The sequence below is a fragment of the Musca domestica genome, unplaced genomic scaffold (assembly GCF_030504385.1).
Source record: "Musca domestica strain aabys unplaced genomic scaffold, Musca_domestica.polishedcontigs.V.1.1 6, whole genome shotgun sequence".
NCBI lineage: Eukaryota > Metazoa > Arthropoda > Insecta > Diptera > Muscidae > Musca > Musca domestica.
In genome coordinates this window covers 25,747,082-25,763,320 of record NW_026712363.1, presented here as the reverse complement: position 1 = coordinate 25,763,320, position 16,239 = coordinate 25,747,082, and the positions used below count along the sequence as shown (strand labels likewise).

At 35.0% G+C, this 16,239-nt stretch overlaps 2 protein-coding genes across 3 annotated transcripts; one reads left to right on the top strand and one right to left on the bottom strand.

Annotated features, from left to right (window-relative positions):
• Nucleotides 1–2,065: 2,065 nt before the first annotated feature.
• On the top strand, nt 2,066–14,758 carry LOC101900863 (uncharacterized). Of its 2 annotated transcripts, none has more exons than XM_011295762.3 (3): nt 2,066–2,729; nt 2,914–2,938; nt 10,358–14,758. In XM_011295762.3, the coding sequence occupies exons 1-3, from the start codon at nt 2,466–2,468 to the stop codon at nt 10,651–10,653; spliced, it is 585 nt and encodes a 194-aa protein (XP_011294064.2). In that variant the 5' UTR covers nt 2,066–2,465; the 3' UTR covers nt 10,654–14,758. The 2 variants fall into 2 exon arrangements, with proteins under 2 accessions (XP_011294064.2, XP_005187267.2); XM_005187210.4 differs by having other exon boundaries at nt 2,073–2,729; nt 10,343–14,758.
• On the bottom strand, nt 2,958–5,010 carry LOC131805674 (general odorant-binding protein lush-like). The gene is made up of 5 exons (XM_059129184.1): nt 4,850–5,010; nt 4,644–4,784; nt 4,544–4,579; nt 4,230–4,344; nt 2,958–3,090 (listed from the first exon to the last, which is right to left on the bottom strand). Exons 1-5 carry the CDS (start codon nt 4,916–4,918, stop codon nt 3,002–3,004), a joined length of 450 nt encoding a protein of 149 aa, XP_058985167.1. The 5' UTR covers nt 4,919–5,010; the 3' UTR covers nt 2,958–3,001.
• Nucleotides 14,759–16,239: the final 1,481 nt, after the last annotated feature.

The window sequence follows — 16,239 nt, the reverse complement described above, 5'->3', positions numbered from 1 at the left end:
GAACAGTTTGATTTAGGGTGAACGGATGAAGCTGAATATTTGGTACAATTTGGTTTTGGGTAAAGAAATAGTGCTTGAAATCTGAAATTTGGTATTAGGGTCGCTGTGGACATATGGAAATGTGTACTATAATTGTACGAAAAGTACTGAATGGTACTATATTTGGTATTGGCTGGAGGGATAAGTATAAAATTCTGAAATTTAATCTTTAGATTATTGATGGTATCTGTGTTTAAGATTTGAAAGTAGGTATGGAAATGCGTCCTAAGTACTAAATGGTACTAAATGGTAAACTAAATTTGGTATTGGATGAAGGGATAAAGCTAGAATCTTGAAACGATACTGAGATCTCTGTTTAAAATATTGAGGTTGTTTTGGAATTGTGTACTATATATGTATGAAAAGTATGAAATGGTACTAAATTTGATAATGGTTGAAGGGATAGGGCTGGAATTTTCAAATTTGAAATTGAGGTCTCTGTTGGGGTCTGGAAAGAGATTTGGCGTTGGTTTTTGATATGCGACTATTATTGTACTAATTTGGCTTTGGGTAAAGGGAAAGAGCTGAGTCCCGATATTTGTTGATATCGGCGGTTGAGATCTTATGGTTATTTTGGGAATACTAAATGGTACTAAATTGGGTGAAGGGTATTGGCTGGAATCCTCAAATTTGATATTGAGGTCTCTGTTGGTGTCTGGAGTGAGGTTTGACGGTGGTTTTTGAAGTGCGGACTATTATTGTAGTAAATTTGGTAAAGGCGGAAATTATAGAGCTGAAATTTGATATTAAGGTCACTGTTGGTATCTGAGATTGACTTCTGGTTGTTATTTTGGAAATGCGTCCTACATTTGTACGGAAAGTACTAAATGGTATTAAATTTGATATTGAGTGAAGGGATAGGGCTGGAATCCTCAAATTTGATGTGGATGCCACTGTTTGTATTTGAGAAGAGGTGCTTTTGCATAGCATAGTTGTTCGAAAATTGCTGAAATTTTGAAAGTTGATATTGAGGTCATATGGAGACATACCATATGGTGGCTATCCCTACATGACCCATTTTCAATACCAAAAGTCCTGCAGACATAACATACAACATAATGCTTTAATACACCCTACAGAATATTTTCACTATGATATTTTGCATTTATTCTGATGCCACGGTCGATTAATTCGAGCGTAGAGCAACAAGCGGCTGTTATGGTGGCTCACATCATCACCATGGCTGGCCCTGAGTTCTTTGGCAAGTAAACACGATCATTTTGTTTTTTTTTTTTTACAAACTGCTGGACAACGAATGTTTTCTCATCGGAAAAAATTCGACAGGTCACCACTTTCGGCCAAGCGAAGTTCTTTTGAGTCTATTTTCTTTCTGTTGCGGTGTAAGTTCTTGCACTTTTTTCAATGGCTCTAACGATAGCCACTTGTGGTTTTCCAGCCAAATATAAAGAAATCACACTATCACGCTTAAATTCCACCACGAATAATTTTTTTTTCTGGAAAATTTTCACCAAAATGCTTTTGTACGTTTGTAAACAATATAATGAGCTTTCACTGGAATAATTTTAACAGCTGTCGGACGAGTGGCTTTGAGATGACAGCAGTCTGAACATGGTTTCAGTTTTTTTTTTCACCTCACCCTGTATAGTTCGCTGGTTTTGCAAGAATTCGAGAGACCATTAAATCGTGCAAACTTTGTAAAGCCACGTGAATATCTGACAAAATGGTCATGGAATCAAAGTCCTTTCTTAGATTCTTCTCTTCTAAAATGACGTAGTTTCCATAATCACCTATGGGTTTTCCAAGAGCGATTCCTGGCAAGGCAAACCAACTGTGGTGACAAATTCTGTGAGACTACTTTCTTACTGCTTCCCAAACTGCCATACAAAATGATGAATAACAAAGGAATTCCAATAATGCCACATGCCAAACATTCCCCTATTGTGAGTATTGACAGCAAGTGGGTGGCTTGTTTATAGGGGTGGGTGGTGGTGCCGATGATGATAATGGTGGCGGTAGTTGCTATTACTTACAGTTTACATTGACTGTAGTGGGAATGGTCCGGGGTGTTGTTATGAAAAAAAGAGAGTGTTGATGGTGGTGCTATGGCTGGGGGTGGTTGAAATTATTATTATCTTTGTACGCACACACACACGCGGAGAACCATCTGTGTGTGTGCACGCATTTTAGGAGCAAACCATTACCAATACACACACTTACTCGCTCCGACATAACTGAAAGTAGATACCATCCATTGGCAAAGAGCGGAACACAAAATATTCTGTGGCATTGTTGTGCAGCAGTAGTTTATAGATACACGATTCGGAATATCCTTGCGCTTACTGTGGCAAAGGCACAAAGGATAATACAATTTTTGATTTAACAAAAACCTGAAAATTTTAAAACAATTTTAAACAGTGAAATTTGAAAAAATATAAGTTTTAAATAAAAACCTAAACACCAAAACCATGCGAGCTCATTTTGATATACCTGCCTCTCCCGACACCGATGATGGTGGTGTTTTGGAGTCGAAAGATGGTGGCAATGACCAAATTGCAGCACATGCTGGCGGCGATGAATCGCACGAGCAATTGCAAACGCGTATTATGGAATTCAAAAGTGATTCGAGTAAAATGGCCGTGTTGGGCGAGTTCATTGATGAAGTTTTGGAAAAGGCCGAAGAGGAGGCCAACAAACAACAGGACAACGGTGACACCAGCAATTCGCAACAGGTATGTATGTACATACAGCATGTAAAAAGGGCGGCAGAAGGGTCACAACAACTCTTATTTTGTGTGAAGATATGTCAACGCATACACACACACCCACACCCATGTATCAGCTACATATGTGGCTTGTGTTAGGCGCCTGAGAAGAGAACTAATTACTTTCTTTGTTTTTCCCTCTTTTTTCCAGAACAAAAACAAATCCCAAAAACAAAGTAAGTCAACACTGAATCGTTTTTTTTTTTCTGTCCAACGAGTTATCTTTATTTTGCTAAATATTATGGAAATTTGTATACCTCAGGTTTGAAATTATACACACACTTGGTTGTAAAGAACACCTTATCGCATGAGTCCTTGTAGTCCTTTTCTGTAATGGCAACCAAGAAAAAATGGAAATATGTAAATATTCTCCTTTTTTTAGTTTTGTAAACTTGTAGTTAAAAAACAGAGATGGTTTTGGAAGTTTTTTATACGTCATAAAGGTCTAAATCGTAACAATTCCATGAGGAAGAGTGCTATAAAAAACGGATTGATCCAGAATTATACTCTTCTTCTTCTAGGCGGAAGAGGATCTCTCAACGAGGTCTTCTTCTTCTAGGCGGAAGAGGATCTCTCAACGAGGTCTTCTTCTTCTAGGCGGAAGAGGATCTCTCAACGAGGTCTTCTTCTTCTAGGCGGAAGAGGACCTCTCAACGAGGTCTTCTTCTTCTAGGCGGAGGAGGACCTTTCAACGAGGTCTTCCTCTTCCAGGCGGAAGAGGACCTCTAAACGAAGTCTTCCTCTTCCAGGCGGAAGAGGACCTCTAAACGAAGTCTTCCTCTTCCAGGCGGAAGAGGACCTCTCAGCGAGGTCTTCTTCTTCTAGGCGGAAGAGGACCTCTCAGCGAGGTCTTCTTCTTCTAGGCGGAAGAGGACCTCTCAGCGAGGTCTTCTTCTTCTAGGCGGAAGAGGACCTCTCAGCGAGGTCTTCTTCTTCTAGGCGGAAGAGGACCTCTCAGCGAGGTCTTCTTCTTCTAGGCGGAAGAGGACCTCTCAGCGAGGTCTTCTTCTTCTAGGCGGAAGAGGACCTCTCAGCGAGGTCTTCTTCTTCTAGGCGGAAGAGGACCTCTCAGCGAGGTCTTCTTCTTCTAGGCGGAAGAGGACCTCTAAACGATGTGTTCTTCTTCCAAGCGGAAGAGGACCTCTAAACGAGGACTTCTTCTTCCAAGCGGAAGAGGACCTCTAAACGAGATCTTCTTCTTCTAGGCGGAAGGGGACCTCTGGCCAGGATTCTTTTGTCCATACACGCCAGAAGGGATGTTCTAGATCCAGAAATGAGAGTGAGAGGGGTCCGGAGATAACAGCGACAGCCCTCATATAAACAAATTAAAAAAAAAAACTCAGACCATCTCTGTTTAATTTTGTGTATAGTACAGTATATATCCATGCAACCCCCTTCACCGACCCCCCAACACCACCACCCAAATAGCGTGTTATGCAACAATATCCTAGCTTAGCTATTACTTACGAACTTCCTTGCATGAATTGAGTGCATCCCTTGCACTATCCTGTATTTCCTTGGGCAAGATAATCGGTATTTGTGCGGTGGCCTTTGGTATACTGAAGTCACCTTTTTTGGTTAACTGGAAATGAAATGGTTCGGATTGTTGGAAAAAGAAATGCAAATCGATTATGGGTTTCGGTAAGCACAAGGATGTTCTAGGAGACAATTAGGATGTATTCTATCTATAGAGATAAAATACATTCAAAAACTCCTTGAACCAATAAAATACCATGAATTATCCTTTCGCAAATTCGGTGTTACATATCCTCTCTACTTACCGTTCCCGCCAGCTGAGCAATACACTTTGCATAGCACTGTAATAAAATTTAGAATTTCTAAGCACACTTCTTTGAAAACTAACATTCACCTTCCCCTCACCTTTATGTCCGTTGAACTCTCATCGATTTGTTCAAATCTTCCAAAGCGCAAGGCATCCAGGGTCTCAATAGAGTTTTTAAACTTGGGGGCACAGCCATTACGCATCATATCTAAACTTTGTTCGAATTGTTCCATGGTGACCTGAGAAGAAAATCCAAAAATATTTCAAAATTCCCATCTAGCGACTTCCCCCATTTCGCACTTACCGAATTTATTGACGGTATCCATGTTAGATGTAATAGGCATAGTTTTATTAGGATATAGAAAATGAACATTTTTTTTGCGCTACAAATTTTGCGAAAATTCCGTTAATCGATCGAAAATTCTAAAAAACAAACATTTGCCATATCAAGAGTGCCATATATTTATAGATTCGCATTCCATTTGGTTGGTTTGGATTAGGAAGCGAGACAACATCACATGCCGTTATTTTTAGTGTCGTTTTAATTACAGTTTAACCCAAACATACCAACATTGTAATTAAAAAAATATGTAGCTACAGTTAGATTTTTAATTGTTCGCAATTGCGTTTGTCGTTTTAGTGTCACAGTCGGTTTTCCTTAAGCGGATATTCGATTTTATTTTTAAAATAATTCAAACAAAGATAGTCAAATAATTGAAGTTAATTGCATTTCTAAAGGTAAGAATACATAAAAGGAAAAGAGCCTAGGGCCAAAATCGAACTAAGTCAACCTAAAACTCCTTTGTTCCTTTACGAACTGGAGGCTTCCTGGGAAAATAAGGCTGGAAATACATAAAGCGCATATTTGGCTGGCTTAAGTCATCGGCTGGCTTCTTCGTAAATGAACAAAGGAGTTTTAGGTTGACCTAGTTCGATTTTGGCCCTAGGCTCCTTTGTTCATTTCCGAAGAAGCCATCCGATGACTTAAGCCAGCCAATTAAGCGCTTTATGTATTCCCAGCTTAACAAAGGAGCGTGGGGTGAACAAGTATAAATTGTGGGCCGAAATCGAACTAAGTCAACCTAAAACTCTTTATTTCCTCTACGAAGAAACTAGCCGATGACTTAAGACAGAAAAAACTGCTTCCGCTCCATTGTGCTCACCATGGGGGATAGTGTTTTGAAATAGAAAAAAAAGTATAAAGGTGATTGAATTCTAAAGGTGAGAATACATAAAACTCTTATTTGACTGGGCTAAAGGTGGGAATACATAAAGCGCTTATCTGGCTGGCTTAAGTCATCGGCTGGCTTCTTCGGAAAAGAACAAAGGAGCCTATGGCCATTTGTATTATGTATTTCACCCTTAACGCTTTATGTATTTAACCCTTAAGTCATCGGCTGACTTCTCCGTAGAGGAAAAACGTGGTTCTAGGTTGAATTAGTTCGATTTTGGACATACGCTCCTTTGTTCTTTTCCGAAGAAGCCAGCCGATGACTTAAGCCAGTTAAAAACGCGTTTTATGTATCCTTAAGCTTTTAAACAGGAGGAAAGATGAGAATACATAGAAGGACTTTTTCTGACATTAGTCATAATAATCTAAATACACTATTTCTGGCATATAGGTCCAGGTGTATAAAGAGCTTTTTTTAAGTCACTGACTGGCAGTGTTTTTATTAATACATCATTTTTTGCTTCTCTTTTCTTTGTGGACATGGCAAAACAATAAAGGTAAACTCAATCTGGCAACCCTTTTCTGACGAACTCGACCTTGTCATTTTTCAAATAAAATCTTTTTTCATATCTAAAATATTTTCGTATGACGAGTGGCTGATTTTACAAAAATAATAAATTTTCTTTTATTTTCGGCCTTCCTTGGCACGTAAAACCAGTTTTACATTCCATATCTCAGGAATACCAAATTTATTTATCTGTTCTCGGACTTAAACGTATAAAGACAAATAATTTATTTGTAGGCCTCAAATGAGGTTTTACTTTAGGTCCGATTTTAAGGATCAGATCCGCAGATCTACCAACTGATAAATTTTGCCAAAATCTTGACAATATCTGCTATATGAATTCTGTACTGAAACGAAAGCTTACACTGACAAATTCTTGTAACGCATTTAATGCAAATTCGACTAAAAATGAGATATGAGAATCTTTTACCTGTATTGTAGCAAATAAGGCGTGATATTTTCTTCATACTTTTCCTTTGGTTTGGTTTCATTTAACCATTCCATAATTAAGTCTTACATGACTTAATAGGCAAATATTTTAGTTTTCTGTTTTAGATTATATTCTTACTTGACTTCTATAGCTAAAGGTGTGAAAATAAAAAAAAAATTGTCTGAAATTAATTAAAAACACTTGCCAGCGTACGCCCATATTTAAGGAAGAGCTACAAAATATAAAATTGTCAATGAAGGGACATAAAAGAAAAAAATTGTAATCGTTTGATCGCATGGGATTACCTTCGTTTTTGTACCATGGTTGAGGATGTATACGTAAACAAACATCAGCTGGGCGGCATTTATGTCCATCTAAGTGTGTATCCATGTTGGAACTGAGAAGGTAAAGTCATGCAATCATATGTTTATTTTTTTTAATTATATCTTTGACAACATCCCATTGTCAAAATGTTCATTCATGAATCCATTGTATACACACAAATCAGAGAAGGGAACCTATTTTCTATGCAGCTAAATTTGACAACGTAAATTACAAAAAATGCGGAGCTGCCTTACTTTTTTATTGTACCATGACCCTAAAGTTGGGAGTATATGGGTAGAAATACATAAAGCGCATATTTGGCTGTCTTCTTCGTAGATGAACAAAGGAGTTTTAAGTTGACTTAGTTCGATTGTGGACCTAGGCTCCTTTTTTCTTTCCCGAAGAAGCCAGCCGATGACTTAAGCCTTTTGTCCTTTTATGAAGAATCCAGTCCATAACTGAAGACAGTCAAAAAATGCGTTTTATGTATTCTCGCCTTAACACTTCTGTCGCAATGCATAGAAATGCTCCTAGTTGTGATTATTTAGAATCTACTGTTTACAAACAATTTATACACGGGTCCATCTATACACCTTAAATAACTATAATCTTATTGTTTGACAGAAAACGCAAGTAAACGTATGATTGACATAAATCGATTGCATTTTTTGCATAGTCATCATTGATATAACAGTGGGAGGGTATTGATGTTATAGAACACACATTCCCATCCACATAGCAGGAAGACTAAATGGTCTATGTAAAAAAAAAAATAATTCATCTGGTACATATCATGGCAGATTTGAAGAGGTAGTTTCAATGGTAATGGCAAAATTTTTCCATATATTAAAATAAAATTAATAAAATTCCATAAAGGTGAGAATACATAAAGCGCTTGTCTGCCTGGCTTAAATCATTGGCTGGCTTCTTCGGAAATGAACAATGGAGCCTACGGCCAAAATCGAACTACGTCAACCTAAAACTCCTTTGTTCATCTACGAAGAAGCCAGCCGATGACTTAAGCCAGCCAAATATTCGCTTTCCACCCTAACTATTTAAGCAAGACGAGGGTCATTTTTGTGTAGAATTTACAAGTAAAGTCGTCTGACGTTTTTTTTTTTCTAGTTTTCTAAACGAAAATTTTTGAGCAGTTACACTATCGGTAAAAGGAAATGATAATTTACTTAACTCTACGATCTACACACGGCAGAATCAAGAAAGTATTTTCATTTCAAGAAAGCCTATCCATATCTACATTTCCCGCGTGAAAATAACGAATTATTCGGTCTGAAATAAAAGCAAAAATTCTTGCCAACTGTACGTCCAAATTTAAGGAAGAACTACAAAATATAAATTTGACAATGAAGGGATCATGGTCAAATTAAGAAGCTAAATTCATTTCAAGTAAACATACCCATCTCTTCATTTTCTATTATTTACCTGGTCAAATTTCACTGCATAAAAACTAGGTTTCCATCTCTGATTTTTGTATTTACAATGGATTTATAAATACATATTTTGACAATGAGATAGATGTTGTCAAACGAATAATTTTGAAAAAAAAATGTAAACATATGTTTGCATAACTTTACCTTCTTGATTCTACCATTGAAGGGACATAAAATTAAGGTGAGAATACTCAAAACGCTTTTCTGATTGACTTAAGGTGGGAATACATAAAGCGTTTATTTGGCTGGCTTCTTCGGAAATGAACAAAGTAGCCTAGGGCCAAAATCGAACTAAGTCAACCTAAAACTCCTTTGTTCCTCAACGAAGAAGCCAGACGATTACTTAAGACAAGAAAATAAGGGTGGAAATACATAAAGCGCTTATCTGGCTGGCTTAAGTCATCAGCTGGCTTCTTCGTAGTTGAACAAAGGAGTTTTTGGCCCTAGGTTCCTTTGTTAATTTCCGAAGAAGCCAACTGATGACTTAACCCAGCCAGATAAGCACGTTATGTACTTGCACCTTAAGCGCTTTATGTATTTCAACATTTAAGTTATCGGCTAGCTTCTTCTTAGAGGAACAAGGGAGTTTTAGGTTGACTTAGTTCGATTTTGTCCCTACGTTCTTTTTTAATTAGTAGATTTTTATATATTTTCTTATACGATACCTATCGGAGGTTGTTGTAATATCTATTTTTTCAAAAATTTTAACGAATTTGAATAATTTTTCTTTTAAAACTTTCAATTTCAAAATTGGTTTGATAGTTCATGGTAGAACACAGGTTGATGCATCAACGCTTGGGTACATTTACATGTCACAAATTTTAATTTTTTTCAAAAATAAGTAGATTTATGCAAGCTTTCTTATAAGACGTCAACCGGAGGTTGCTATGGCATGCATTATTCAAAAATTTTTATAAATTTGAATTATTTCTCATTGAAAATTGGCTTGACAGTTCATTGTTCCAGCAGCTGCGTCGATGCTGCTTAAGATCATAGTAGAAGAATACAGGTAGATGCAGCAACGTCATTGAAATGTCAAAAAAATTTTAATGTTTCTTTAAAAATAAACAGATTTTTCTATGTTTTCTTTTACGACGTCATTCGGAGGTTATTATAATAAGCGCTTTTGAACAATTTTTAAAAATTTTAATAATTTTTCATTCAACATTTTCAATTTCAAAACAGGTAGTCGCATCGACACAGCTGCTGGGACAATGAACTGTCAAACCCATTTTGAAATTAAAAAAATGAAAATGAATGAAAAATTATTAAAATTTGTAAAAATTGTTGAAAAATTCATATTATAACAACCACTGATATGCGTCGTACAAAAAACTTTTAAAAAATCACTTATTTTTCATAAAACATTTTCAAAATTTTGACATATCAATGTTCCCAAGCGTTGATGCATCTTCCTATATTCTTCTATCATGATCTTAAGTCTAGGTTATAGCATGTTTACATAAGAACTTTTTGCAGTGTTCACCTCCTTCATGAGGATTTTTTTACGTTTATGCAATGGAATTGTCAATTTACCATTAGATTAGATACTATAATATACATTAGGTTTTCCATACTTAGTTTTAAAAAAATATTCTTAGGTTCATAAAGGGTCTGCAATCACTCACCGATAAAAGTTGCTACGCCTTTTGCGATTCCTCTTTGATTAAAAATTTATATATTAAACATATAATATTGCTTTAGCATGATTTATACAACTAATATTTTCTTTTGTCTTTTTTGTCTTCTTTTATTTGTATGGCACCTTCTCTTTTATGCTCTCTTTTTGCATCAACTGTAAACAAATAACGCTTTTATTACACATAACCTCAATATGCATATCGTAATACTAAATAAAGCTTTCGCTATACCAGATTTCAAGAATGGCAAAGTGGTCAACAAGGCACGAGGATTTGTGGTGCGTCTCTTTGAGTCGATATGTAATTGTGCCAATAACGCCACCGCCGCACCGGTGGCCCGCTTCAAGTTCCGCAGTGGTAAAAGAGCTGCCTCCACCACCGATGCTCCGGAGACAAATGGCAAAATGGAAGCCAAAAGAGAGGAAAAGGTTAAGAAGAGCGTATCGGTGAAAGAGAAAAAGAACGATAAAATCAAATTTGAGGATGAAGCAAATGATGGTGAACCACAGGAGGCCATTGAGTTGCAATAAATAAGCTGGAGAAAAGAAGAGAGGCGGTGCAATGGCAACGCAATGCAAAGAAATTAATACACCACATTCAAAATTTTTAGAAGACTTACAAGAATAACATACAACACTAATTTATAGCAATACTAAATAGCTTAGAACTGAATATCACCACAATCGGATGTAAGGACAAACACAAGAGATCTTTTTTTTAGTTTTTGTTTTGGCAACACTGTGCTCAACAACACCATCCAATGGTTTCCTAGACTAGTTGTAAACAAATTTTCAAAGAAAAAGAGAAAAAAGAAGCAGCAATAACAAATAACTGGAAATCCTTTTAGTCTAGGGAGTAGCCGATAGATGGCGCAAGGCAGCTATGGGAGTAAAGTTTCGCCGTAGCTGAGCTGAACTCCTTCCTCTCGCCTCTCGCGCCCTATAATAATAATAAAAATAGCACAATATTTTCTATAGATGTAATTATTAGAGTAAGTAATACAATAACAATCACTTCTAAATGTCAATATAAATGGATTTTTACAAATCATTCCGGTAGGAACGCAATGGTCCACAATCACTATCTTTAAATAGTAGTCAATAGACTTGTAATATACCAAAATAGAATTCAGGATGGGCGTAGATTCAAGAAGAGACAAAACTAAATAAGTGCTCGAAAAAGAGGCGGATTTTTTCAGTCTTGAAACAAATTCGAACTGATAAAATATTTCGGGAAACACAGTTTTTACCTCAAGCGTTTAGAGCAATATTCGAATCTATGGAAGTCTTCTGATATTTGAAGAAAGCTCCTGATATCGATCAATACCAAAGTGAAAGGAAGCATCCGAAAAGAACAATTTGAACTTGAACCAGGTACCCAATTTCTTTGTTTACCTTAAGGTCCGGCTGATGACTTAAGTCAGAAAAAAATTCATCTTATGTGATTAGACCTTGAAGATGGGAATACATAAAAAACTATTTTGACTGGCTTATATCATCGGCTGGCTTCTTCGAAAAATAACAAAAATCAAACTAAGTCAACCTAAAACTCCTTTGTTCAACTACGAAGAAGCCAGCCGATGACTTAAGCCAGCCAAATATGCGCTTTTTATGTTTCCACCCTTAAGCCAGTCAAGAAAGCCTTTTATGTACTTTCACTAAAAGAAAAAAAACATCCCGAAGCTGACATGTTGTCAAATTTGTAGAGTTGTCCGAAAAGAACTAGTTCATCAAAAATGAACAAACTCTTTTTCCTTTTAGTTTTTATAGTTCACCTGGTTCCATTGTCTTGCGTCATTGTTTCAATTCTATCAGTTCTGTCATGGCAAAACAATAAAGGTAGTCTCATTTCCTAAAACGAACATGGCAACCCTCAATAACTCAATTTACTCACATTTTGCAAATAAATATTACTATCATACCTAAAATGTTTGCGTATGACGAGTGTCTTACTTAACAAAAATAATAAATTATCTCATATTTTCTGGGTTAATTGGAGCAGAAAAGTCAGTTATTTGCTCCATACATGATAAAATTTAGGAGGTAAACTTATTTCAAAATCATCTCTGCATTTCCTCTAATTTACCTTGTCAAATTTCACTGAATAAAAAACAGGTTCTCATCCCTGATTTTTGTGTATTCAATGAATTTACAAATATAAATTTTGACAAAGAGATGTTGTCAAATTTTTGAAAAAATGTTAAACATATGACAGCTTGATTTTGTTTTCTTCTTAATTCTACCATGGCTAATATGTTAAGGTGAGAATACATAAAATGCTTTTCTGACTGGTTTAAAGGGTCAAAATCGAAGTAAGTCAACCCCAAACTACTTTGTTCTTGTACGAATAAGCCAGCCGATGAATTAAGCCAGCCAAAAAATCTTTTTATGTACTCTCTCCTTTAGTTTTCTGGTTGAGATCGTATTCTTTCTTGATAGAAAGTATAAATTAAGTGATAATGATAAAATATTTAGTGGGAAATAAATGTAAATCTCTTGCCAGTTGTACGTCCATATCTAAGGAGGAACAACAAAATATAAATTTGACAATGAAGGGACAACAAATAAAAAAAGTTGTAACCGTATGACTATATGAGATTACCTTTGTAATTGTACCATGGGATCGGCGTTCTTAGTTTTTTTAATTTAAGAGAAAGGAAAGTATTCAATTTTCAGGAACTATGGACAAGAAAGGGTTCAGGAACTAATAACAGCTACATCTATGCAGGTATATGAAGAAGATTGAAGGTGAGAATACATAAAACGTTTTCCTGACTTGCTTAATTCATCGGCTGGCTTCTTCGGAAAAGAACAAAGGAGCATAGGGCCAAAATCGAGTCAAAGTCAACCTAAACTTCATTTGTTCCTATACGGAGAAACCAGCCGATGACTTAAGCTAGTGAAAAAAAAAACGTTTTATGTATTCTCACCTTAAGTCTACTCATAGACATTCAATGAAAAAACCGATTCTAGGATAGGATATTCAATCCTCCTAATTCCCATTGGGCGAACTTTTCCTCCTCCAATTCTATTTTGGTATATATTTTGAAAAAACCAAATCACAAATGCTCTGCAATGCAATCATTAAATAAAGAATATTCAAAATACACTTGTTTTACAACACCTAACCTACAATAACAAAAATTGTAACTTACAATATTAATATAGATAACTTATATGAAAAATAATTTAAATACATATAAATGTATTATAAATTAGAACAGAAAAAATGGGAAAATTACATTGAATTTACGCACACATACACAAAATACATAATAAATATTTGCAAATCATAAATATATTCTTAGAGAAATCGTGTGAAATAAGAAATTAATCAAAATTATTGAGGACACATTCATAAGTTCTCTATGGTTGCACATGGGAAATTTTGCGTTATCCTACTCACAAAGTTCATTAAATTAATATGTTAAGAGGATTTTTGCATGCAAGTTTGATGTGTGGCCTGGCCACTTTATGACAACAAAATGCGCGCGTCATGGTAAAAGAATTCACGAAGTCGCATCGACACAGCTGCTGAGACAATGAACTGTCAAACCAATTTTGGAATTGAAAAATTTGAATGAAAAATTATTAAATTTTGTGAAAATTGTTGAAAAATGCATATAATAACAACCTCCAATTGGCAACATATAAGAAAACTTATAAAAATCGACTTATTTGATTTGATTTTTTTTTCTCATTTTTTAAATGAGCTAAAAAGGCGAAAGTATAAAAATTTTGTATAAAATACAATATAATCACGATGTAATCAAAGGAAATTAAAAAAAAAAAAAACATATGCAGGTGTGTGATAGCAAAAATTATGAGTCGTATGTAAAATGATAATATTGACATACACATGGATTATAAAAGTGACAGTACATATGTTAAACCTCATCCATCTGATAATGCCTTTAATGGGTAAGAGAGCACTGAACTTTGTGAGTGGGAATACACAGCAAATGCCATGTGAGCATAGAATAGAGATCAATTTTTGACATACAATACGCCATAACCTAACTTTTGTTCATCAAAAAAATTGAGGAAAATCCCCCAAAAAGAAATTTCAACAAAAATAAAGATATTTTCTAATCAATCTATCAAAATTTTACTATCCTCTCTACAAGAAGTAATATTTATACACTGTGTATTTACATATACTATAAAGCAAATTATAGAACATTTACTAATATGTATTTATATAACCTATATTTTTGTGTATGTATTGTATATTTTTTATATGCCTATAATGTACTGTATTTTATATTGAAATCAAAAATTTTATACCTTTTATTTGAAACTACCATGGCCTAGAATATAATAAAAAAAAAGAAATGATAACTAACAACCCCATCCCAGATCCTGAATTCCCCCCCTTAATTTTATAAAACAACCTTCCCATGTTATTCTTTAAAACAAAAAGATTGCAAATATTAAATTATACTAAACTGTACAACACTAATGCCCACCGGTCGATCGGTCAGTTCCGGATGATACATCCCTCTGTTGTTTAACAGAAAATTTGCTCAATCCAAAGCAGTATTGTCCTATAAATGTTAGAAATTTTCTAGGTTAGGATATTAACTAACCTAGAAATTTTAGTTATGTGTGAAATAAAAATTGATAAATGATGACACTTTTAGTGTGCCAATAAATAAAATAACTGAGTTATAAACTTTGTTGTTATAATGACCGTGTTCCCCAAAAAGCAATTTGTTGTAACAGTATTAAAAGAAAAATAATAATAAATTATTAAAAATAAAATAAAACAATAAATAATTGGAAAAGAAGAAGTTGATGGTATTTTATTCATTTATTTTTGGATAAAATTTAAAAGGTAGGTGTGATATTTTAAAATACTAGAATTTTTGGTATTACAGATACGAGCAACAAGAGATTTTTAGTGAGAATACATAAAAGGTTTTTTTGTTGACTGGCTTCATTCATCGACCTGCTTCTTCGGAAATTAAGAAATGAGCATAGCGCCAAAATCGAAATAAGTCAACCTAAAACTCCTTTGTTCCTCTACGAAAAAGCCATTCGTTGACTTAAGCCAGTCAAAAAAGCGTTTTATGTATACTCACCTTTCAAAAAATGCGTTTTATATGTTCTCACCTTAAAAGGGTGAACAGTTATTTTTTGTCGTTATCTTTGCCCCTTTCCTTAAAAGGAACTAGTTCCATCATTCCCTATAGTTCAATATTTAATTTTACCTCAATAGTTTATTCTTCCTAGTACTTTGTCCTTTTAAGGACAAAGCAAAATAAATGCGCCACGTTTTTTCGAGAGATGCATCGGAATCGTTTATAGAACCGCAATCTGTAGTTGTATTTCAAAAGCGACAGGTTCCTTTGAACTAGTTTATTCCGGTACGATAAACCCCTAGACAAAATAATGGCGAAAAGAGTAAGCAATAGGTCTGTCTGATTGTATTTTATCTTATGTGTAGAAGAGCAACTAATGTATTATTTGGACCCAAAAGATTCAAATTGTCAATTCCAGCCTCTTATGTATTCTCACCTTTAGTTATCAGCCGGCTTTTTCGTAAAAGAACAAAGTAGCGTAGAGTAAACAACGATAAATTATGGGCCGAAATTGAATTAAGTCAATCTTTATCTCCTTTGTTCTTTTATCAAGAACCCCGGTGACTTAAATCAGTAAAAATGCGTTTTATGTGTTCTCACCTAAAAAGTCATTCTTTGATCGTTCACTTTTGCCCCTTTTCTTAAAAGGAACTAGTTCCATCATTCCCTATAGTTCAATATTTAATTTTAGCTCCATAGTTTATTATTCCTTGTCCTTTTAGAGACAAAACAAAATAAATGCGCTACAGTTTTTCGTGAGATGCATCGGAATCGTTTATGAAGCCGAAATCTGTAGTTGTTGTTTCTACTTTTTTTCGCGGAATGGTTCCTTTGAACTAGTTTGTTCCGGAATGACAAAACTCTAAAAAAAGCTTTCATAAAAATATATAGGTTCTATCTTCCTGCTGTATTAGGTGCCAGAATGTTGCAATATTACAGAAAATGACTTAAGTCATCGGCTGGCTTCTTCGTAAAAGAACGAAGGAGTTTTAGGTTTTGGCCCATAATTTTTACTTGTTCACCCTATTCTCCT

Bases quoted from the DNA above. Each gene is read 5' to 3' on its own strand.
- LOC101900863 (XM_005187210.4), top strand. From the start codon at position 2,466: ATGCGAGCTCATTTTGATATACCTGCCTCTCCCGACACCGATGATGGT. The intron at 2,730-2,913 runs GTATGTATGTAC...TCTTTTTTCCAG, and splicing joins ACACCAGCAATTCGCAACAG to AACAAAAACAAATCCCAAAA. The intron at 2,939-10,342 runs GTAAGTCAACAC...TACTAAATAAAG, and splicing joins AAACAAATCCCAAAAACAAA to CTTTCGCTATACCAGATTTC.
- LOC131805674 (XM_059129184.1), bottom strand. From the start codon at position 4,918: ATGTTCATTTTCTATATCCTAATAAAACTATGCCTATTACATCTAACA. The intron at 4,785-4,849 runs GTAAGTGCGAAA...TTTTCTTCTCAG, and splicing joins GGATACCGTCAATAAATTCG to GTCACCATGGAACAATTCGA. The intron at 4,580-4,643 runs GTGAGGGGAAGG...ATTTTATTACAG, and splicing joins AGAGTTCAACGGACATAAAG to TGCTATGCAAAGTGTATTGC.